This window comes from Bombus terrestris, chromosome 11, assembly GCF_910591885.1.
Source record: "Bombus terrestris chromosome 11, iyBomTerr1.2, whole genome shotgun sequence".
NCBI classification, from domain to species: domain Eukaryota; kingdom Metazoa; phylum Arthropoda; class Insecta; order Hymenoptera; family Apidae; genus Bombus; species Bombus terrestris.
This window is the reverse complement of record NC_063279.1, coordinates 2,234,653-2,259,807: the sequence shown is the minus strand read 5'-3', so window position 1 is coordinate 2,259,807 and position 25,155 is coordinate 2,234,653. Positions and strand designations below refer to the sequence as shown.

At 44.0% G+C, this 25,155-nt stretch overlaps 1 protein-coding gene across 6 annotated transcripts; it reads right to left on the bottom strand.

Moving 5' to 3' along the window:
* Positions 1-105: 105 nt before the first annotated feature.
* Positions 106-24,674, bottom strand: LOC100643945 (syntaxin-1A). Of its 6 annotated transcripts, XR_001099092.3 has the most exons (11): positions 24,414-24,674; positions 20,311-20,397; positions 17,183-17,282; positions 13,501-13,575; positions 12,845-13,027; positions 12,664-12,737; positions 12,455-12,592; positions 10,021-10,131; positions 9,403-9,898; positions 6,735-7,992; positions 106-6,636 (listed from the first exon to the last, which is right to left on the bottom strand). XR_001099092.3 is itself a non-coding variant. In XM_012313260.3 (10 exons), the coding sequence occupies exons 1-9, from the start codon at positions 24,444-24,446 to the stop codon at positions 6,748-6,750; spliced, it is 882 nt and encodes a 293-aa protein (XP_012168650.1). In that variant the 5' UTR covers positions 24,447-24,666; the 3' UTR covers positions 106-6,636; positions 6,735-6,747. The 6 variants fall into 6 exon arrangements, 2 of the variants coding, with proteins under 2 accessions (XP_012168650.1, XP_003398667.1); XR_001099094.3 differs by lacking the exon at positions 9,403-9,898 and having other exon boundaries at positions 24,414-24,671; XR_001099093.3 differs by lacking the exons at positions 9,403-9,898; positions 10,021-10,131 and adding an exon at positions 11,353-11,463 and having other exon boundaries at positions 24,414-24,668.
* Between the last annotated feature and the right edge of the window lie 481 nt (positions 24,675-25,155).

Genomic DNA, 25,155 nt, shown 5'->3' with positions numbered 1-25,155 from the left:
CTTTTTCCTTTATTTTATTCGCTAACCGGAGTGACGCGCGGGCTGTATTGGCTGCAGGCGTCCAGCAACGAGGGCAAAGGAGACTAATAAATGGGACGCGCAACATTCACTCCCGTTACATATTCTTGTATATTGTTCATCTTTCGAGAGAGAAGATTTAAATACATTGAACATCGTGTCGGTTTTTAAAATCTCTTTGCGGACCTTTGTTATCTACAGACGTATAGTAACTTCACTGTAGTGCTGACTATAATCGTTATTCCTGCGGATACGTATCTTCGATGATATATAAAATTAGGGTAAGACAAGTAACGCTATCATATTTTGGTAATGTAAAATATACTACTCGTCTACTCAATAGTAAGTCGTTAACGTAAAAGAATATAATTGTACAGTAAACGCTTGGCTCTTTTTCTTTTTTGTTTTTGTTATCGCTTCGGCAGATCAATAGATCGAAGATAACTCGCAGAACGCGACGGAAAATCGGCGAATCGGGAGTCAGAGAGGACGAAAATGTCCCGAAAGGTCGAGACGAAACTGTTGTACGGTTATCGTATCACGACGAAAAAAGACGAAGATTCGACGATTCGCCAATTTAACGCTCACGCGGAGCGCGAACTCGTCGTACCCTTTTTTCCCTTCATCTCTTCTTTTTTTTATCTTTTTCTTGGAAACTTCGGTAGCCTCTGTGTTGCAAAGCGAGCCAGACCTATAGGATATCTATAGGAGCTACGGTCTATAGCGCAGGAATGCGTATGTATATTCGATACAGGCTCGCAGAGGCGTTCATATTTTTGTGCAGGATCAGGCGATGCTGAAAGGGCACCACCACCCTCACTCGATCGCGCGTCAGATTTTCGACAGCCCCGTTTGTTTAGTCCTAGACGATGCTGCAACGAGCTCTCTTCTCTCCATTGGGTGACAAGCGCGGACCTCGCCTCGCGTTTCTCTCCTTTTTTTCTTTTTCTCTCGTCAAACACAGCTAGTAAACGCGTTACGACGGTGGATCTCTTAAGATTATTGCCAACTTTGTACAGTGTCGATAATAATAATGGTAATAACAATAATATCGCATTAAAGATGGAAACGAAATAACGATCTATTTCGTTCTGTTCTCGTTTAACAGAGAGAGAGAAAGAGAAGTGAATGCATCCGTGCTCGCTCGACGCAAATACGACTCATAGGCGGAAAAAACACCGTTCATTTATTTAATAAGTAATCCTTAATACAGGTCTCTTTTTGTCTTTTTCTTTTTCTATTTTTTTGCCTTTTCATCGTCCTTGTAATTCTCTCGCCTAATAGAAGTGTGTCTACGATAAAAAGTATTTCCATACCATTGTTCAACGTGCTAAATTCTTCAAAGTATCTCTTTCGTGCATCGGTTTCTCTCTCGCATGCACGCATACGCACTCTTTCGTTCAAACTTTTTTTTTTTTTAACATCGTTCGTTCGTTTGTCAGTACATTCGTCCGATCGCACGTTGCTTCTCTTTCTAAACTTTTCCTCTCATTCTCTCTTTTCACATCCCTTTTTCCCGACTTTCTTACTTTCTTACTTCTTTGCTTTCGTTCGTTCGTTCGTTCGCGCGCTCGCTCGTTCGTTCGTTCGTTCGCTCTTTCGCTCTCTCGCTCGCTCGCTCGTTCGTTCGTTCGTACGTACGTGCTTTCTACTCCTTCCTCTCCCACTCTCTCATTCCCTAATTAGTTTTCTCAATAATGTAAATTTATTATAATAATCTCACTTTGCCGCGTGGCAGTCAAGAGACACGACCACGTAACCTCTCTTATCGTTATGATTTAACACCAACACCCCAATCACGATCGCTCTTTATTTTTGTTCGTTTGTTCTTTTGTCTGAAAACATTCGCAAACTTACGATTTACGCTCGAAAGTGGAATTGACACTCATAAGGTTATTGAAATAGTCTCTCGAAGAGTAATAATTGCACCGATGCGACACGACCAATGTACATTCTCGATACTTTGTCGTGTTCGAGGTCTCTAAAGCGTTCCCTCTGCTTCGTCACAATTCCCATTTACCTGTCGTGTTCACTTCCTGATTGGCTCACGCTTTAGCCCATCTGTCGGTCATCGTCTTTCGTTAGTTCGCGTTGCTAACGTTCATCGGATGCAAACGAGTGTCCCGTCTCGATCGCTTTACGTATTTATTGGAAAACAAAACCAACTACGTATAGTAAAGATAGGAGGAAAGAAATGGGATATAAATGAAAGAAAGACAGGTAGACAGACAGATGGACAGACGGACAGTACCGTTGCGCGAATTAAGATCAAAGATTGATTCGCACTCGTGAAATCTCTCCTCGTGAACGAAAGGAAATCAACGAAGCCACAGGTAATATATATATATATATAACGTGTGAAGGAGAAAATTCCTCTTTCCTAGTTTTTTTAGGCCAAAATACGTATTCTATGCGCATACCGACCGTCGAGATTACCGACGATACGTACACTTATTACAAATTATACATATAAATCTATCGTGGCCGGGAAAACTTATTCGATGGTACGAAAGTAAGTGTGATTCTTCAATTCCTATCGCGAGGATCGCTACACACGAGCGCGCACGCGTCTGAGAAAAACGCTAACGACAAGATACGAGATTTAAAGCTAGTCGAACAAAAGGTGAACGACTTGTCTCCAAATCGCACAGGCTGATATATACAAAAATGATGCGCACAGGGGAGAGTTTGCGACGATCTCTCGTCTCGGTGCGGATACGCGATACGCGATCGATCGCATTAAGGCCGATAACGTGTTCACGATTGTTCCTGTATATCGTAGATCGGCATCGAACCAACACCGAGAGAGGATCGACGATTATCGACCAATCAATCAACCGTGTTCGTCGAAGCGATCACCACGATCACTTGGTGCGCGCGATTCGTTTCGATTTCAAAATGCGAAGCAACCAAGTTCGGAGGAGGGTGTCTATCGAGTTGATAGACCGCCGCCGCTTATCGTTCCTTTTCTTTCTTTTCCACCGACAACACACATACGCGAAAGCGAAAGAAATATTTCTTCTTGCGATCCTCCTCCATCTGCTTCTCCGCCGCCGACGACGACGACGGCGACGACGACGACGTTGACGCGACGTTGACGTTGACGTTGACCGCGAGTGCGATCGCGACCACAACAAAATACCATCCGGTCCGATTCGAACAACCAGGCATATCGATCGACTCGTCACAGAGGGATTTTCCGCGTTTTTTACTTATTCCTTAATCGTATTCAACGATTAAATAATAGATCGTGGCAACGTAGCTACCTAAACTAACAATCAGTATGCTTCTGTACAATGCAAAGTGATTTGAAATATCGTTAATTATCGTTATCATTATCATTATGATCGTGTCGTACGTTCCCCTCCTTTCACCATGTATATTTGCCACGTTTTTATTATTATCGTAGCATCGTATCGCCGTCTTCATCGCATTATCGCATTCTACTTTTAATATCGTTGCTAGAGCAACGTGGCCTGTGTGTAGCGTAACCATTTACCTTTGTTTCATCTCTTTCTTATATCATTCTGAAACATTAACCCATAATCTTTGAAACGCATGTACCTCAACGTTCATATAATATAATCAACAAAACATTAACACGAACGTCGCCCATTTCTTGCCCGAAAAGCAATTATCAGACGACAGTTTACACGAGCAACAGGCGTCGCGAATAATAAATTATCATCGTTAATATATTACTCTTTTCGACTGTGCCGACTACCTATTTATATATACATGTAATATGTTTTTATTTTTTCTGTGTGAACGCGTTAGAGCGTTTCATGTAGGTGTGCGAGTACGCGTGTGTGTATGTATGTATGTTAATGCGCAACTCGTGTCTCGCGCTCATAATCGTGAGCTACGGTATACGCACGCATTTCGTGTGTCTCTGTGTGTATGTGTGTGTGTGTGTGTGTATTCTCTCTGTGTGTATATACGTACGAGTGTTTTGCGTGTATATATACATATATATACACATATAGCAATAAATATGTATACACTTTGTGTAGATACGATACATCGGTATGATCCAGATTTTATCGTCGACGATTGTATTAGCGTTAATTAGTTTCCCGTAACACCTATATCTTATTATTGCTGCAACTTTATAGATCTCCTCTTCTCTCCTCATCGCGTGTTCCTCGTCTCTGCGTCCATTTCCCTGCGTCCTTCAACGGCATCTTGTTCCTTGCGCTGTGTGACCGACCGCCTCAAGAACGACGCACGCTTCTCGCGAGAAGCTGTTTCCGATTTTCAACCGATATTCGCTTCTCGACCAATCATTCGCGAAACAGAAATCCAACTAAATCGGACAAAGTCGAACGAAACGAAATCGAAAGGAACGTTCCGGTCTTTGTCGTCGTAATAGTCCTGGTCGTAGTCGTAGTACCGTCGTTATTGTCGTTGAATCGGCCATTGGCCGATTATTTCGGAGTACTTGACAACGTACTCAGTATCCACGAGCTGAACTGAAAAAACAAAACACCAGGCGGCTCTCGCGCGTGTGCGTGCGTGTATGTGTATGCGTGTATGTGTAATCGAGAGAGAAAAGTCGCGAAACTCGGCAAAGATCGAAAGAATTGCGACCTCTCGCGAAGGGAAGCAAAGCGATTACGTCGATCGGTCGATCGAACCCAATACCCTAATGGCGTTTCGTGCAACACGAAGTCAATGACGTTCCACTATTCGACTCGTCGTTCTCGATTAACCGGTCTCAACTTGCATCGACCAGTCGATGATGACGCCACGTCGAAAGCGAGAAACAAACTACTTAGGTGTATACGTATTTCGTCGAACGAAAGCTATCCTAACGTTACGACGCGCTTGGAAATTCGTCCTTTATGCTCTCGCGTGGTCTAGCTACATGTACGGTTTTGTTTTCTTTCTTTCTTTTTCTTTCCTTTTTTGTAAACAGAGCTCTCTGTTTTTGCCAATGATGCGTTTCGCCAAACTGTTCTTTGTCTCGCCGATTCTTATCGTTCGGAGAATACGAGGGTTCTCTCGGTTCGTTTACGTACTCGTCGCCGCCATTATTGACGATCGTATTTCAACGCGATATAGCACCTGACTCGGTTCGATCGAAGACGGTTGCGGCGATGTTAGAAGCAGCGAGAGAGGGAAGGCTCGTTAGAAATCTACACGCTTCGAATAGTACATGATATGTGGCGAGTGATCGTGTATGCGTGATGCGCGTCTCCAAAACTATCGCGCGACTATGCTCGAAAGCGTTCGAAACATCCGAGAGGTGCGTAAAGAACTAATTTCCAAGCTCGGTTAAAAATCACAGTCAAAAGAATGCACTTCGGTAGGTAGTCGGTTTAATTGGACACGGCTACCAGAGCCGGCGCACCACGCCGAAAATGGCGTGAAAAACGAGAGGGTTACTCGGTAGCCTCGCGCGACCCCTCGCGTTACAGAAAAACTCCATTGGGTGTTAGGCTTGGCTCGGAACGAGATACATCGATACGACCTATTCTCGCAGGCAGCCACCCGCGAGAGCACCGCTTATTTTCTTTCCGCTCGTACTTACGTAGGCCCGCCCGGTAGCCTCGAGTAAAATCGATCGCGTACGAGCGAAAGTAAACCGTCGTTCGTCGCTCGACTCCGACGTTACATCACGCGTGTCATCCTCGTCTCGTTGATTGTCGGCCGTGCAACGGCCAATAATCGCGATAGGCACCGTGATCGCTCGAGAGAGATCGACGAAGGACTCGCTCCGCCGCTTGCTCGTTGACGTTCCGACACGAAACTTGCCGCTTCGATACGTCGCCGAACAACAAGGTCGCTTCGTCGCTATACGTCGTCCGTGCCTTTTATCGTTTCTCGCGTGTACGCGTTTCTGGCTGTCGGTATTTCCTATTTACTATTTGCTACTCGCTACTTGCTATTTACCGCGATTGAGAAATCACCGATCGCGTACGAAAGGAGAGGTTGGAAAAAGGGGTAAAGACGAGGTTGAGATCTAGCGAAAACCGAGCCTACCGAGACAAATCACTCTGGCGTTGTTATAAGTTTTACGCTTCGTGATAGAAAGTGGAACGAAGCGAGGCTAGCGACGAAACTATCCGCGCATCGAGTCTGTCGATGGAAGCGCGTGAAAACGGAAAGAAACTAAGGAGGACGGCGATTCGGTCAACGATGGCCAAGCTAAGGCGACAAACGACGATCGCGCAAACAAACAACGACGACGGCGATTCTTCGTTCTATCAGCTATCGCTTTCCTCGTTTCCGTTCTCGTTCTTAATTCGTGTCTACGTCCGTTCTTTGCTCCTCTTTCTCTTCTTTCCTCCTTCCTCACGATGAACATGTTGGACGCGTATACGTTAACGCGTAAGCGTAACAGAAGGCAAAATACAGCGACGATCCGTAGGACGAGGAGCGGCACGCGCGGACAAAAGGCCTGTCGACAACATCGCGATCGAGCGCCACTGTTGTTGTTGCTGTTGCTGTTGCTGTTGCTGTTGCCGTTGACAATGGCGAAGTTCCAGTCGACGACGACCGTGCGACTTGGAACGGGCGAGGTGTCCAATGTTGTTTCGGGCCGATTTGTCTGGACTCGGACACGTTGCCGACGTTTCGCGGTGACAAACGCGACGGCAACTTCTTTGGATTTGTCTGCAAAAGAAAAAGACAGAAGAGGATCAATGGAAAACGCGTGTCGTTCTCGCCGATTTCGTTCGTATACGCGGACCAAAAGATTGAATGGACGGTACCTGGGTGCGGCGTTTACAGCCCAAAATATCCACCGATGGTGGTAGTCAGAACGACGGCGAGTATAGCAAGGCAGATCATGATCATGATCTTCTTCTGCGCTCGGCATCAATGCATCGGCAAAAACATAATGATCGATTATCAACACGGTACGCAATTTAGCGGTTCGTTCCTATCGTAACTACTCTGATTCTCCTCGGTGGTATATGCTACACGCCACGTTGCATCACGCCTCCCTTCTTTCTTCTCTTTACGCGTACACAACACCCACGCAAACATCGTATTCGATCTTCTTTTTAAATCGCACGTGTTTCGCATGCCTCTCTGCGTGTGTCACTGACCACTTGGTGGCAAACTGTTCGTGTGCTCTTGATCCTCCCAAACCTCGTCGGATCGTCGGATCGTGTCGCATCAAACGAATGCTAGATTCGCGCGTTCGCTTCTCTCTTTTCGTTTCTTTTATTTTGCTCTCTTTTCGCATCGCTGCATAGACACGATACGCGTTCAGACACGAGAAAAACGCAAATTTCTGGTTAACGAGATCGTCCGCCCTAAATATCGTCGTTACATTTACCTCTTTCATACAAATCGCCTACTTATTTACGGATCGTGCGAAATTAACTGAAAATTCGTATCGCGCGATTGCTGGATCGTTGGATCGATCGGGACCGATCGTCGTCTGGTTTCATCATCGACCTGCGTGTACCTTCGACGAGCCACGGGAACGCGTGCTACGCGACCACTTTTATACGCGACAAGGTACGTAGCTGGAAATACACAAATTTCATAATAATTCTGGACACGGTTACGAGAAAATCGGGGAAGACGTTTAAAACGGCGTCGCACACGAGCGCGCACTTAGCATCGACCGCGCACGCGATTCTCGAGCAAACGAATCGAATACGAGGAGAACTCGTGCGAGTATTTCTAAATCGTCGACAGCGTCCGGCGTGTTCGCTTTCGAAACGTATGACGCGTGTACGCGAAAACGCCGCAGCTGTTGCTAGTTCGCGACCTTTTTCCGCGAGGTGGCTGGGTGTATGCGTGTGCCCTGCCATTCAACGAAAACATTGTCTTTCCTTTCTTTTTTGTCTTTTTTTCTTTTTTTACTTTTCTTTCATGGTCCACTTTCGTGTTCGCTTTCGTACCGCTTCACTGAAATCCTCGTATCGTCGATCTATCTTCTTACAACGCATATACCAGAATGATTATGAGAATGATGATCGCTATTGTCAGGCAAATTACGATGAACATCAATTTCTGCGAACAAAATACAACATTGCTGTCACTCGATGAACGCACAAAGCGCATCCAAGAACAGAGCCGCGAAAGAGAATTCTCGGTGGAGAAGTTGGAGCTCGGGCCAATGCTCGAGATGCCGATACGATCGTCACAGAGGACGTGCGACCAACTCGCTGAACGACGAGGAAGAATCGCGAGAGTTTGATTCGAGGCACTCGAATCGCCGACTCGCTGCCCTCTTTTTCCTCTCGAGCTATCGCAGCGTCTCTACTCTTCTACTTTAGATACTTGCGCGCACCGATTCTACGATGTTACGAGAGATCGCGCGAAAGGGCACAAGGACGAGTCGGCGATCAGAGCGCGAATAGAAAAGATTGGCGCGTTAGTGAGACGAGCGGTTGTGGGTTAATGAGGGTTATTGCGTTACGAACAACAAACATGTTTCGTTTTTAGGTGTTAGAGACCAGAGCCAGGGGAAACAAGAGCTCGGAGGAAAATAGCGAAGCTGGTTCCACTTGCCAAGAACGAGGCGCCTGCGTTCGCGCGTTAGAAAGAGTCTGCTTCTACAACGGCGTTTAGAAACGCGGCAAGTCCGAAATCCTCCGGCGAATTCCGAAATCCTTCGACGAACGTGTACTCGTTTCTTGTCATCCTCATCGTCATCTATTTCTTTATACGTAATTACGTGCGTCGCTGACCAACCACTCCGTTTACCACGAGTATAATATTCCCTAGCTGCGCTTCTTTGTCTCTTCGCTCGTTTCCTCGCGCGCCTATTATCGTCGCTGTTCGATCGGCGCTCTTCCTCTGTTCTTGGCGTCGCATCGAAGCGTCGGTCAAGCGTCGCACACGCGTTCCGAAATCCCGAGTATCGCATCGTGTCCCATTACCCAATTCCTAGCGCGCGTTTCTCGAATTCTTTAGCTCGGAACGCTTCCTATTATTATGGCGATTAATATCACGACCGATATTAAGACGCAGATTACGATGAAGATCATTTTCTGTGGACAGAAAAAAAAAAGATACGATTCGTGTGAGAAACCGGCGAAACAGCGACGAACGAATCCGTCGAAGCGCGGGCAAAGTGCAGAAATCACCAGAGGAGTAAGGAAACGTTGCGCCGTGTCGTTTCCACGGTTCGATGAGAAAGCGGCAGACGCATCGGTTCTTGCACACTTAACAAGGAGAACACGAAAGAGAAGAAGACAGGCAAGGCAAGCAAACAGAGATCGAGATCGAGATCGCGACCGATAATACTGGACGAAAGAAGAGATTATTAAGGTTTGAGTAGAGAGGAAGGGAAAACGTAAAGAGAGGAAAAGATAGGTGAAACGCGCGTTTCTGCGCCAACTGTTGCGTCAGCTTTGATTCTAAAAATGGAAGTTTGCGATTGTTCGCAAGCAAGAAGAGAAGCGGCCGATGACGTACCTTTACGTTGCACATGCTGTTGATACGTTTATCTACGTCGGCGTCAGCTCTGCGCTCGAACGTATTGCACGACACACGACATACGACATCGAAAAGTCGAACAGAAGCAAAGCGAAAGAGAGAGAACGTACGTAAATAGAGAAAGAAACTCGTACACGACACACGATCCGTTGCCACCGCTTTCGAAAACAAATTCGCAAAGCCAGAGCGAGCGATTAACGGCGTACGATGGTCCGTGTCGCGAGGCAAAAACTGAACGAGTGGCTTCGGATGTCGACGAAAGGAGTCGTCGTTGTCGTCATCGTCGGAGAAATACGGATACGACCGAGGAGAAAGAAGAAAGAGAAGAAAGGAGAAACAGAGGTACAGGAAGGCGAGAAAGAAAGAGAGAGAACAAAGAAATCGCAAGATATCTAGAGAAAGATATGCGTCGACTGGTTGCTGTCGTCTCGTGTTTTGGCCACGAAATCCTCGGGGCCTCTTCCCCTCGTTCCTCCTATAACGAAGTAGGAACAACTATCGATGATCGCCGCTGGATAATTATCGCCCCTATCGATCGTTTTTTTCTATCGAAAGCGATCCGGCGGCGATCAACCGTTATCGATTCGATTCGTTTACCTTACGAGCTTTGCTTCGATACTCCTCGGCCTTGATCAGCTCCTCCCAGGCTTGGCCAACGTGGTCGCCGGTTTGATCCACGAGGTATTCAATGCGGTCCACTAACTCACCCTGACGTGCCGTACCAGGGATAGGACGGATGGGACCGATGGAAACGAACAACGGGACGAGATGGTGCGGACCGGAGCATGGCGATTGGGACCTCGGGAGCGAGATCGAACGGGACGAAAAGGAATCGCAACGGTAACCGGTGGATCGCCTCCAACAAGGATGTACCCAAAGTTAATCGTTATGCTTCGTCGCACGCGTGTTCATGTGCGTTTACACGTATACGTACACGAACGTAATCGGATCCGACGACGAGCGATACGTATACGCATAAGCAGCGTGCACAGATAGAGGTAAACACACCATGAGCGAAGCCACACACCGCGGTACACCATATACCGCACACGTCACAGCGTATCGGCAGCGCCATCACCCCGCGGGTCAGAAACAGTCGCGACGCCAGCCCAAACAATGGTTCACGCGCGACAACGTAAAACGCGTGTACACGTTGCGTTTTCACATATGACCGACAGGTGTACACGCGCGTGTACACACAAATCCAATCGTGAACAAGAGTTAGACGGTTAGAGAGCACAGATTAGTACGTGAGATTTTAGTAGTACATATAAGAGCCACATTTAGCACACTCATTTTCAGTAGGACAGAGCGACACAAGTAGAGAGACACAGAGGCACGCACACACACATATATATATATATACGCGCGCGCACATAGAAAAAGTAGAAAAACAATCAAAGTGGGTAAAGGACGCGTAATACATACATCGTAATACATAAATGCACATCGAACGTAAGAACGCACATAGGTGTAAGTATGCGCCCGAGCGTCGTTTCGATTGTACAAAATGTGTTAACGGAAACGACAGAGAAAGCGTCGTCGTTATTTGATGTCGTGTCATAGTAGTAGCAGTAGTAGCAGTAATAGTAGTAATAATAGTAATAATGGTAATAGTGGTAATAGTGGTAATAGTGGTAATAGTAGTGGTAGTAGTAATAGTAAGCATACGCGTAAAGGCGCACCAGATAAACCAAAAAGCGTAAAAGGTTTCACATAGTAGCGTAAAAATGTACAGGATGAAAGAGAACCGCGAATACATGGATGAACGCGATGAAGTAAGAGTGGATAGGCAGAGGAAGGGACAAAGGTTAAGAGAGTCGTCGTGAATGATAGAGACGGGGAGGCAGAGGATCAAAGGAGAAAACAAAAAGTGACCAATTAGACGCGAACGAAAGATCGATGGTTTGAGATCTGGGGAGGACTCACCCGTCGAGCTTTGCTTTGATACTTGAGCGCTTTTTTGGTGTCCTGCGTAGCCGTCTGCACGTAGTCCACCGCGTGTTCCACGTGGTATTCTATGCGATCTATCATCTCGCCCTAAAGTAGGTGCGTGGCGCGAATCCACACAGCGCAACAGGGGAAGAGAGAGAGCGATGTTAGTTGTATAGTCGGTTAAAAGCCGAGTAACGATTAAGATCAAGATTTTTCTCATGCACCGCTACACACGGAACAGGGAAAACGACGAGAAAGAAAAAGAGAGAGAACCATAGCCACGACGATAATAAAAAAAAAATGAAGTCACGAAGACGAATCGAGCTAGAGTTTTCCGAATTACATTTCTCTGCTTGATAAAAAAAAAAAAAAAGAAAAGATAAAAGGTTTGACGTTATCGTCGTGTTAATATCGATAATATCGTTATTACTGTTATTTATTTAGTTGTTCGCTGGTATAGCATGCATCTTTAATTTACCAGCAACGGCCATTGACCTATTCTTTCTCGTTAGCCGTCTCGGTCAAGAAAACTCGCGAGAAAGCTCCGTCAACGGCCGCCGCGTTAGCGAACTCGACAAACACCAAAAACAAGATCAAAGAGAATAGCCGATGTGTTTCGCAAAGAAGAAGCTGGCCGCGAAAGAAAAGTTACATGGTTCGCGCTACGCCCCTCTTAAAATTCATCCTTTTCTCCGTCTCCCGAGTACTTCCGTGTGCTTCGTTAAACTTTGCCACCCGTATCTCATACTTACCTCTAACGCAAACGAATGCAATTTTAAATAACAAAACGACGATAAATATAAAAATCTCGGTATCGCGTGAGCGTATCGAAGGAACGTTAACGAACGATCGAAATAAACAAACGTAGCGGTGACGTGCAGAAGTAGCAGCCGACAAAAGTACTATGCAAATACCGAGACTCTCTGTTTCTACGCTCATAGACTATCGTACGAAAAGATAAAAGGAAACATTTTTTAAAACAAAAAATGGATGCAATGTGATAACGAATAACCGAAAAGACAAACTGTGGAAAGCAAAGTCGGAGGGTGAACTGGGGGACGATTAAACAACTACGACGTTACGTCGCGGACCTTACCTGACTTTCTACCAACATCGCCATGTCCATGAACATATCGTGAAGTTCCCTGATCGAATTTTCTAGTTTAATGATGTCGGCATGACGCGCCTCGATATCGGCGAGCGTCTGTTTCGCTTGTTGCGTTTCCATGATAATCTGCGAGAAACGCGTCTCGATACAGCACCATGTTTTCGATCCATGTAGAAACGAAGAAACGAAACGCTTACCCCCTGCGTGAACACCGCCGGATTTCCTTGTTCCAGCATTTCCTCCAGTTCCTCGTTGGTGGTCGTCCTACCGGCTAAAAGTAGAAACCGATGGTCATTTAAACTCTGACACAAGGCGTAACACGCGGTCAACTACGTGCTCTTATACGATATACGGATACAAGCAATGATCCCCGCTTACTGATTTCCAGCTGTCGTTGTATCCTTCCCTTACACCGTTCTCTGTAATCGGTTTGCGTTCGATTGTACTCCGTCATCACTTCGACGAACTTCCTCGAAAGCGTCGAATGCTGTGTCTTGCGTATCCTCAAATCCGCCGAAGATTTGTTCGTGTGCTCTTCTTGCTCGATATTTTGTTCTATCACTGTCCACATGGGAAACATAATATCAAAATAGAGTCGACCAGCGGACACAGTCCAAACCATATATACAACATGCTTGTCTTCTCAAAACGCGACTCTACTTTTTATTTATAGCGAGCAGAGGTGCCCGTGGCTTTCACCAATACCTCCGCGTGCAATCTGCGCGTGAAGATTTACACGCGCGTTCATTCAAGCCGAAGAACGATGTTGGCGCGTCCAGAGACAAAAGCCACTCTACGCATCTCTATTTAACACTATAAATACACCCCCAAATCAGGGCAAGACATAGTCAAGAATCAAACGTTCGATCGGCTATTCGCAACGCACGGTCGATTTAACTACAGCCATCGTACGTATATAGTTATAGACATACTTTTAAAGTAAATCTCGCAATTGGATGAATTAACGTTATTCGATATTTGTATAAAGACTTGCATTTACTTCGTCACGCATCTATCTAGGATCTGTCTCTTACCCTTCAACTTAGCTCTGACTTTATTGGCCGTTTTCTTGATATCGGACATCAGGTCTTCCAATTCCATTTTAACCTCTGCAATGAAAAAACAAAGACTTGATTCATTCTGTTATCTACGTATCTTACCATCGTTTAACCACATTTCTCGATACGTCCCTTTCCATGAATTCAACTCGTCAACGGCCCATAATCCTTTTTTCGACGCGTAAAAGTATCACTCGAGATATCTCGAAAGTATCGAGAAACCAGATAGTCTACGTTTTTTTCAAGCTCTCCCGTGGCAAATGCCTGAGTTTCGGTTACATTTACGTTCGAAGCTAATTGTTTGAACGAGAGAAAGCGACAGATGGCGACTCCTTAGGACCCGAACCGGGGGAAAGCAAAAATGCAACGACACGATTCCACTCGATCGGTATTTCCTGCTGTCATCGGCAAAGTCTTTTCCACCTGACCCGGTTGTCACCGGATACTGCCTGTAACCCCTTTCTCATCCCTGTTCGTCATTCATCGACAGGGTCGCCCGATCAATTCCACCAACCGCACGGAACCGTATCGCCAATTATCGCGCGTTTATTAAAACGTACCATATCCGTCGTACGCTACCCATGTCGTGTCGCGTACGTACTATACATACGTACACATACACCTACGTGGTCTACGTATCTATCTATATGTCGCGGATGAAAGGACATCGGGGCCTTTCTTTTGGAATTTTTGGGAAGATCCCCGATACTTTAACCTAGACTTTTTCTTATAGTTGTACTTAAATAACGAAACTTAGAAGTAGTTGTTTATGATTTAATCCGATTATGTTTGGCCGAGATTTATGACAGTAGGCTTGGGCTCGAAGTGACACAAATGGTCGCTAAACGTAGCCACGGTCACGGGATGGACGTTTTTACCTAACAGAGGTATGGACTAGTTGTATAGTGGTTTTGCCTCGGAGTATCAATATCGCAGAACGCACAAATATCGTACTAATAATCAAATTGCGGACGGAAACAATGTCGCCGCTACGTGGAACCGTCTAACAAAGGCGATTGGAATTTTATCGGTACCCCCTCGACCAATATAATATAAACGAACGCGATCGTAAGGAGAGGAGAGTTTCATCACTCGCAGTCGCATGCGATCTCATCAGCGAGTTACACGCCGTATTTACGATGAGTTAATACCGAGCGTCCTAGCGAACGTTCTTCGACTAGAGGGGTACAGAGAGGTACAGGGAAAAGTATATAAGTGCAGTTCCACTTGGACTGAGTTAGTTAGTTGAATTCTACTTGTACCGTGGACAAGTAAGTCGAGTTCGTAGTTGAGTTAGACTTTGGAAGGAAGCGCATTTGCTATCCCGTTGACCGTGGATTCGTTATCGAACCTAAGATCATTGTCACTAGCATCTCGAGTATCTAATCACCACGGTTACTAGTCAAATTCTCTAATAATCATATTTGTACCATTGTAAATATCATCTCTGTTGTATAACAGCAATGGCTAATCCAAATGAAGATTCGTTACACGCCCCTAACCCCAATGAGAACTAGACATATATATAAGTAGCTACTGATACTAGTTAGAAAGCGAGGCTCGAACCTAGAGACGTGGTCGAACGACGTACAGAGAAGAAAGGAAAACATTTCGACCGATCGAGATTTCCAAGATCGCATCTCCGATCGAATTTGAATTCGACATTGAATCGGATTCCTCTAGTATAGTCGCCGGCTGTGCACGCGTTCTCATAGGTGACGCGACGAGCGCGCGCATTCTCCTGCGTCGAGGGTGCTCGATGGAATTGGGTTAATACGGGGTGGAAACGTGCCAGACCTACTTCCAAAGCCTCTCGAGAACTCGGCACGCCCGGGAGACACGGGACGCTCGAATTCGATCGAATGGCGCGCGCGTTTCCTGTTCCAGAAAAATTTCCTCTTTTCCTCTTCCCTTTCTTGCCTCCTTTCTTTTCTCTCGAAGAACCAAACGACGAACGCGACGCGATATCGATCTCTCGGACGCTTCCGATTTCGAGCGAAACTCGTGCGTGACCCGGCATTCTCGTCGGCGATTTATCAAACACGTTTCCATATGGAACGCACGCTTCCGCTACGAATTGTACATATCGAGCGTAACGAGCAGCACAGCGAATGATAAAATCGAACTACCGCTTTGTCAACCAGCATTCAGCGACCTATTTATTCCAACGAATTCGTTCTATCGGGATACGCGACAGACGATCTTCGATACGACAACCTTTCGATAACAAACGGTTCTCGCGATCGTGGCACGCCGCTCGTGTAACCGACAGCTAGAAAATCGACTCGATGCTATCTAAACCCAATCTAAATCGTGTTTTGATCGTATTCGCGTTCCTTCGGCAAACGAAGCCATCTGACCGTTTTAGAACGGTGCAGACGCTGTTTCACATCTCCACGACCGTGATCAAGCATCGTACGAGCACGTGGGAAGAAATAGATCGATAGCGATAGCGACGATGAGAAAACCATGGTCGGTTTCGTTTTTCGTTTTGAAAGGAGATACGCGTTTGAACGAGGAGCAAGAGAGCTCGATCGATCTTTTCGCTAGAACGCTTCCAAGTCAGCCGATGTCAGACGTAAAAGTAAGTACGTGTGTGCAGTGTGCACTCGTGGTGCATCGATCGGGTCGTCCTCTCCAGTTTCTAGCGACGAACAACGTCACTCGACTTGGTCGTTCACGGTGTTCATCTCCGTTCTTCGTGAATCATCGCGCGCGCACATTCGCGTCTCTATCCTCCGGTTCTCCTTCTGGCCTCGTTCTTCTGGCTATTTCCCCGATGCTTCGACTCCTAACCTACAGTTATAAAATAGCTCGCGTACACTGGACAAATCGTTCCAACGATCGATAGGGATCTTTTCGCATATATCAAGAGGTCTACCGAAATCGAAAGATCAGTTTTCCGCTGCTCGATGTATCGATGTAGGAGCTCGCTTTATATTCGAAAATTATAATAATACAAGGAAACGCGAATCGCATTCTCATTCTGTCGATTATATCCATCCTCGGACGTAGGAGAACATAATCCTGCTATTTATATCGCTTCCTATATACAATACATATGTAGATCCGAAGAGAGATCAGCCGCATTCAGCAAGCATTCCAGCCGGAACAATCGGATCGAATTGATCGGTTTGCCGAATAACCGGAACGCCGGTAATCGAGCATCGTTAAAGATTAGAAAAACAAGAAAAAGTATTACAAGCAACGAATCTCTAATAATGAGTGCCGAGTGGACAGTTAGGATAGCAACGAGGGTAAGACCAATCGTATTGGACGCTTCTAACGATCTCTGTCGTTCTACCGTTCCGTTCTTTTTCCTTTTCTGCTTCGCTGGTTTTCTTTATTACCCGTCCAATTCTGTTCCTTTGCTCGTCTAACAACCATTTCCGAAAGACTGGACGAACGACGTACGATCCTTCGCGTTCGACTCGTACACGTTTTTCCATACTCGTTGCAACGCAGCTATCTTCTGCGAATAGTTTATCAGCCGGAATCAAATAGATTCGATCCTACGGAAAATTGGCCGTCTGCGTTCTACAAACAGCGATTAAACGTATCCAACGATGGAACAATTTTGATTTGGATCTCTCGCGCGATGGTTTGCGCGATCGATGCACGAGACGGATAAGAATAAGGAGAGACCGTTGGAACTCACTTTCGTCGGTTTGTGGTGCCGATAAGATGGCACTATGTTTTTTCTTCACATCCTCTACGTTCGTCTGGATCCTGTCTATCATTTCGCGGATCTCCTCCACCTATGGAAAAATTAGAAGACGTTAAACCACGTAGCGGTGTGGATAAAAATCGAAGAAGATAGAGAAACGAAGGAAGGAAAACAAATAGAAAAAGAGAGAAATGGGGAAGAATACATTGAAAAATATGAACTATCGATCGTGAGTTATACGACGAGAAAGAAGAACGGAAAATAATCCAGCAAGGAAGGAAAAGTATGCAATGGATGGTGAACTCGTTTGAATAATATGTAGTTTTCACAGGCATCGTATTACGAAGGCAAATCCACAGAACTTAAAGAGTAAATCGGTTAGTAGCTACTTCTTCGTAACATACGTGAATAGTAAAACGTTTAACATCGGTCGATAAGATTGTTGAAAATTGTAGGGACGCGCTCGTCCAGTAGGAGAAAAGGCAGATTTAACTGATTTTATTTTCGAAACGATAAAAGGCGACAAGTGGTTGATATGTCGTTTCTACGGTAACGATTCGCACCGATGTTTCACCTTTATTAAAATTGTCTCTTCCCACGCGCCGTAGAATAAAAAAGATCGGATACCGAAACAAGCGGTCAGAGTTAATACGAGCCCACGCAAATAGCAACGAACGCAAATGTCAAGGATCCTATTTGCGCTGATTTCCTACATCGAATTGCCGGTAATGCGTAGGTGCGTGGTATCGAGTCGCGTTGAATTTTGATCTTTCGTATTTTTCCATTTTACGTTTCCCAAACAACGTTTGTTCCGGTGTGATGATTCGCATCGAGTATCGACGTACGCCACCCTTTATTATTATTACGATACCTACGTGAACTCCAGTAAGAAACGTTACGCTATAAAAGATCTGTAGCGACTAGTTACACGAACAAAAGAGGAAATTGTCATGCAAACGACTAGCAAGCACGGTTTATCAACGAAGCTATTTTTAAAGCTATCTTTGAGAAAGCCGTTAGCTTCCAATAAACAACTTTCCTTGCTTGCGTGATTTCGCTGAAATATTTTACGGCGCCCTTAATAGCAAATCGTTGGTGTCATAAACATCGAGTCCGAAACTATTTAACACTTTACTGACAGCTAGCGATTCAACAGCATACGCACGTCCGATCGGTATCTCAGGCGCAGATTCTCCCTGGCGCCGCCACTGTTTCGGTTTACTGACTCTCCGATATCGTTCTTTTTGTTCATCGCGAACGGTACGTTTTTCAAATTGGTATAAAACTGTGACAGCTTACAAAGCAACGAAAATGACGCCACTGAGCAGGGTATCTTAGTACTAGATAACAAATTACTGCTCAAATAATGAGAAAAAGATTGTCGGTGACAAGAAACCGATTAATAGGTTATCGGTCGGTAAATAAAAAAATGATTAATCGGCTATCGGTCGGTAAAGTGTTAATTTTGCAAAAAGAGTTCGCCACGCGAGGCCGGTCCACACGGTCGATCAAGTCGCGACCCTCGGACTCTAAGGAAATCTCCTTACGTATACCAACTTGCCATAACAACACTAACCCTCGCCACAGCGCATACAAAATGTACGAAATTCTCCGCGAACAGGAAACGCAGAGGTGCAAACTCCGACGAGTACGGAACGTACACGCGTCAATGTAAAAATGAACCACTGCAAAACAAAACTCTGTGATTGAATCGAACACGCATCCAACCATCCCTTCAGATCCATATATGTATATTCCATGTTTTAATAATAGTCTCGTCGATTTAATATAGCAAATAATTATATTCTTTGATCATCGTTTTCATTCATTTTCACGTTCGTATTTTTTGCTACTTGCCATGAGATATGCTGTAAATGAGTCTATTGGGTTGGCAACTAAGTGATTGCGGATGTTGTCATTAGGTGATAATGATAAAGCCCGCAATTAGTTCCAATCCAATACAAAACATATTCGTATTTTGCTATCCTATCCAATTCATCTTCAATTTTTTCGATAGAATTTAAGTTGAAAAAAGGATAATAATTGTTAGATATAATTGACTGTATTACGTTCATTCTTTCGCATAATTGAAACAAATTTCTAAATTTGTATCCTTGCATGATTATAAAATTCTGATCGATTAATCGTTTTCTTGATACTTTAGATTAATTGTCGCGTTTCCTATGAAACCAGTGGGTGTCTTAACATTTATGAACGGGGGTGTACGAGTAGCGCGACCCAATGAGAAAATCGCACAGCGAACAACGTACAGACAGAATAGATGCGAATGTGGGGGTTGAAATATTTGATACATTTTGTACGCGATATGTGACGCGATATGGCCATTCGGCTCGGAGTCGTCTCGACCTAATTCTCCAATATCGAGACGAAACCATCCGAACAGAAATTTTCTTGCGTTTCGATATCGACGTGAGCTCGTTTGTCGACGACTGGTCGCGTCTCCTTTGTAACTGCGTTCCCTCGTTCATCGACGAATCAATGGAACAGCGTCAAATAGAAATGCCGATCGTTCCTCGCCTTCCTGCGCTTACGATACGTAAACCACTTTTCATACGCATACCGCAGTTGATAAATTTCGTTCCATCGCTTATCGCGATTCCGTCGAAATAAACACGCGAACGCGATCTCTCGCATTCTGATCTCCGAGTCCGACGACGAATTCGTCAATTGTTCTAACTGGTAAAGTTACGCACAGATCGTTCGCGTATCAATGCGACCGTTGTTCGCGACTTTGAAAGGAATAATTCCAGCCAATCGCTCGACGGATGAAATCCGATCGTCTAGACAACAGGAATCGATAGATTCGATCATGGCCGATCTTAACGTTTACGTGAACTCTCGATCTGCCGCTTAATCGTCCTCGATCGCGTACGTATAATACGCTGCTACGTATTGTCTCGCGGTTGGTCAAATAATTCGAAAAAGAGACAGAAGAGGGAGATAGGGGGCGGGGCGAATAGACGAGATCGGTCGGAGAATAGATCGAGGAAACGAGAAAGAAAGAAAAAGGGGAAGAAAGCGTGTTTCTTGGCGATGAGATACCATGCTGGGAAATAGAGTTTCTTTCGAAACGAGACTTGTACAGATTGTATACTTACCTCCGCGAAAAATTCGGTCATAAAATCATCTGGCCCGCCAACGTTGACGGAAACATCGTCCGCCACGTCATCGTCGTCCGACTGGGCCTGAAACAAATCAACAAAGTATTCGTTAATAGTCGATTTGATTTTTGCACTGGCCTGCATCGAATGAGCGATCAACGTCCATCATCCAGTCAGCATCTTTCGGATTACGTTGTTATCAATTCGTGTACATACTAGCGATCGATCGGTTCATACGTATTTCAGCCGCTTATTCGCCAAATCGGTTGACATTTCATTGACCGCTAGCGGTTCAACAGCATACGCACGTCCTACGTCCTATGTTACGGTTTAGACTCTCCGATACCATTCTTTCCGTTTATCGCGAACGATAAGTTTTTCAAATTGGTATAAAACTGTGGCAGCTTACAAAGCGACGCAACTGAGCAAGGTACCTTGATACTAAATAACAAATTACCGTTCAAATAATGAGAAAAAGATTGTCGGTGACAAGAAGCCGATTAATAGGCTAATGGTCGGTAAGCGTCGCCGACAAAAAACCTATTAATCGGCTATCAGTCGGTAAAGTGTTAACTGCTGGAAATAAAAAGTAGACCAAGTCGATGAAATTATAAAAGACTAGCTGGAATTTAATTTAGCGATTCTAGATTCACCGTCGTTTGTAGTAGAGATCAATATGGTAAATGGTATTCGAGAGACATTTGTAGGAAGTGTTTTCCAACCGTCGGTCGAGCAAGTGCAATCGTGAAGTGAAAACCAAGCTGCGCTAATCCGACTTGAGTCGCATCTACGCTCGTCGTTCGCTTCCTTAACCGTTTGAATGGCAGAGGTGTTTGAAAAAACAGGGTAGTAGAGAAATTTTAATCAATTGAAAAGAGAAACAAGCGGCGCAATAGCTCTCGTCATATTTGTTATTTTATGAAATACACCTATATTATTATATATGCGTATTATTAGTTTATAAATATTTCAAGTTTTGTTCAATATAAATTATTGAGAATATAATAATAAAGTACAAAGTACCATCAGTCATTCGTAGCGTTCAAATGTACTGGGACTTTTCGACACAAAATCTAAACAGCGCGATCGGGCTGCTTGCGACTCGAACGGTTAAGCAGCGGCGTATAATAAGATATAGTCCGTGTCCATCTAGAGGAAATGTACCTTCCAACGGTGAAGGAATTATATAAATCGATTGAATAGTTTCTGAGATTACCTCGGGCATACACATATACCTACGTAGAGGCTTTCTCTATTTACAATATTACTATAGATATGTATCAGTCGACTGCTTTGGCACAAAGACCGGCAAAATTTCCAAAAATGGAATTAAACATTTTGACCTGTGAACGGCTCATTTTCGAAAGATCGATTCGCGTATTAAGGAGAACGCGATGTCAACCGACGACAAGGTGCCGAGGAACAGTTCGTGGTGTGTGGATTCGCGTCGACGAATTAGCATCGAAGATACGATCATGAGAAAGGACGTGAAAGACCAGTCACATCGATACTGCTGTATTTTACTCGCGACCGATACGATACTCATTATTCCGTTCCAATTAACAAATTGTTATATGTGTTGCATTTCGTATCGAATAATACGATACCTTTACTCCACTAACAAACTGAACGTCCGATAATTATATCGTCAGTTCAATACGATCGATACTCGTAAAGCTTCGTTGTATTTTCAAACACGTGCCAAACAATATCTAAATACGAATCAAACGGACAATCTCGTCCGTACTGGTTCTCGTTACACACCCTATATCTCATCCTCGTTCAAACCATCGAACTGGTCTAACGCTACTTTAGCTGTTTGCGATCGGCATATTTTTCTACCGCCACTACCGAACGATAAACATTTACAGTTTGAAAATAAATTTTGAATGCCGCCATTATGACGACATCCGACTTTGATGACAAATTTTAAATGCCGCCACAGTGGCGACATCCGACTATAAAGGGTTAATCGTCTCCACGCGAATATATTTTTATATTCCAGCTATTGTACGTTTTCATCGATCTCTCCTCCTTAACTCTTTGTTCGTACCTCCTTCATTTATCTACAGCTAACTAATAAATGCATACCTAGCAAAATTTGTCGCGAGACATAATTCACTGAGTTTCAAATTGTTTAAATGCGACTAATAAAATATAAAACTATCGATATTGTCATATTCTAAAAACTGTGTTAAGTATGTAATGAATGTAAATCTAATTGTTTAAACTATGGTATCAGATAAAGATATTAAAATAGAATTTACAAACAAATTTTAAATCTTGTAAAAGAAGATTCCATAATGTATTTATGTATAATATTTACAAATATTATTAATATGTTCCTATTATAATTCTCACATTTCGCCCTCCGCCTAAGAAAGAGATTTTTATATCCGTCACTGTTTCGAAGTCCTACTCGAGATTATATCAAGATGTCGAGATTATCGCACGATACATTTTATATAAAACACGAAAACGAAAAAGTAGGCCGTTCTTTCTCCATTCTTTCTTTTCGAAACTCTAATAACTGATTTTTGGATAATACCTAACTATGCCGAACAAGTTCTACTACCATTGCTTTTATCATACGGCATAACCTATGCAGACGCAACAAGCGCATGTTCGTGTCATCCCTTTTTAACAAACATAACGATATACATACATCTTATTTACTTCTTATTTTTTTATGCGGCTTTTCACTTTGGCTACTATTTTCAATAACTTTGTATCAAAAGATAAAGAGAACTCGATTAGAAGTCGAGCGTACGATTCACCGATTTCCAAGCGTTTCGATCGTGAACGCATTCTCGTACGAAAATCCAGGCCGTTGAAGAAGAAAGAATTAGAACACAACGCAATGCCTAACGCAGCTAGGCACGCTAAACAAACTACACATATACGTATATCTACGTAACGCAACAAACGATCGAAAAATAATTTTGAACACGAATGATTTGTTCCTTGCACGGTATTGGACAATACGCGCGACAACCGCGTATAATTAACATCTCAAAAAAAAAAAAAAAAAAGATAGATAACAAAGCAAGTTGATTCTTACGATTGGTCGGAATATATGTAAGGGAGGGGGGAGAGTGTGGGGATGAGGGTGATTGTTCGTAGAGCAATTGTTTATCGTCATTAGAAACTACTGATTTCTTTCTTTCTAAAGTCAAACGAAAGAAGAAAAATAGGAAAACGATCGTCGAATGTAACCGATGGGCTCAGGTACGCCCAAATACATATGTAGCAGGTTCTCGTGAGTATTAGTCGGCGCCTCTGAGTCATCGACACCGACACCTTTATTCCTACGTACGATCGGTCACCTCCCAATGAAACTATAAAAATACTCGTCAATACCCGGAACATTGTATATTATATCACAATGTTCGAACGTCATCCGGAAGAATGAATCTTCCATTTGAAAGTGACTGCCTGAATGTACTTGTACCGGCATCGAGAACTCTGTCATCGTTATGAAATAAACGATGACGAAAAACATATATTGGCAAACACCTGTCAGTCACAGGAGGCATTGGTCTCTCTCTTTCTCTCCCTCTTTTCTGAACTCTCACGCTCGCTTGCTCGCTCGCTCGCTCTCGCTCTCTGTTCAACTACCGAATGGTTGACAGTCAAGTAGACATCTCGGAAACGCCTTCTTTCCATTTTACCAGTAAACGAGCATCGATTCGTTTGACGATTGGTGTTTTTAAAGGAAATATTTGAAGTCGTCGAATGAAACGACTATGTACTATATTACACGTATAAATACATATATATATTATATATATATATATATATTATATATATATTATAAGTGCATATATATCGCGAGAGAATATCGTTTCTTCGAACGTCATAAAATACGAACGATGCAGAGAGTCAGAGTAACAGAATTACAAACAGACACTAACAAAACTGAGATTTGCAGGAGTAAGAGAGAGAGAGAGAGAGCGCGCATGAATTAGAGAAAACTAGAGAGAAAACCACAGAAAAAAGGAAGGTAGAAGGAAGGAAAAAGTAGACGGGCAAGTTGTCGTAGACCGTTCGGCGATTCGACTCGATTTCGAAAAAAATATAGCTAGTTTTTGAAAACTCACCGCAACGAGGGCTGCTAATCTATCCTTGGTCATGGCGAGGGTGGCAAAGTGTTGCGAGTCAGCGGGTGTACGGAACGATGAGACTAGCGACTAATCCCATTCACGATTTTATCCATGTACTATGAGCACGACCACTAAAAACTAAAGGAAACGGACGCACTAGCGGCGAGAGACACGATCGTAAAATCGATACACTCGCGAACTCGGCTGCTTCTGCAGTGCCGTCCGTTTTGTTGCGCATGCGCCGCTGACGTCAACTATACTCAGGACCGAATCTAGACCTCGACGTAGCCCCACCTTCGTCATTTTCCCCCTCTACTTCCTTTACCATTTATTTACCCTAAGAATTTTCCTTTCCATACAGATCTATATTTCCATCAAATATACAGCCTCCAACGTAAAATTCGGAACTTATTTGATTTCTTCTTTCTGCAATTTATCGATATATGTTTGAATCTGTCGCCTTCATACGAGAATATTCTTCGAAGTTTGCAATACTCTGATTCGTTAAATGAAACAAAAAAAACGAGTGAATCTCCGTTATCAAAGCAATCATAAAAATATCAGACACTTTGATACGACAAACGCGAATCATACGATCTACGTTTTGATGTATTATATATTTCTATCGAAACGAAAGAAAGAAAACGAAAACGAAAGAAAACCATTGGGAAAAAGATGGAAGGTTAAAGTGGACGTGTGCACTCAAATTTAACCGCCTAACGTGCGCCAATGCATCCTT

Coding starts and splice junctions, on each gene's coding strand:
- LOC100643945 (XM_003398619.4), bottom strand. CDS start 24,446: ATGACCAAGGATAGATTAGCAGCCCTCGTTGCG. Junction 12,738..12,844: donor ACAACGACAGCTGGAAATCA/GTAAGCGGGGAT, acceptor TTCTACTTTTAG/CCGGTAGGACGACCACCAAC. Junction 12,593..12,663: donor CGGCGGTGTTCACGCAGGGG/GTAAGCGTTTCG, acceptor CGTTTCTCGCAG/ATTATCATGGAAACGCAACA.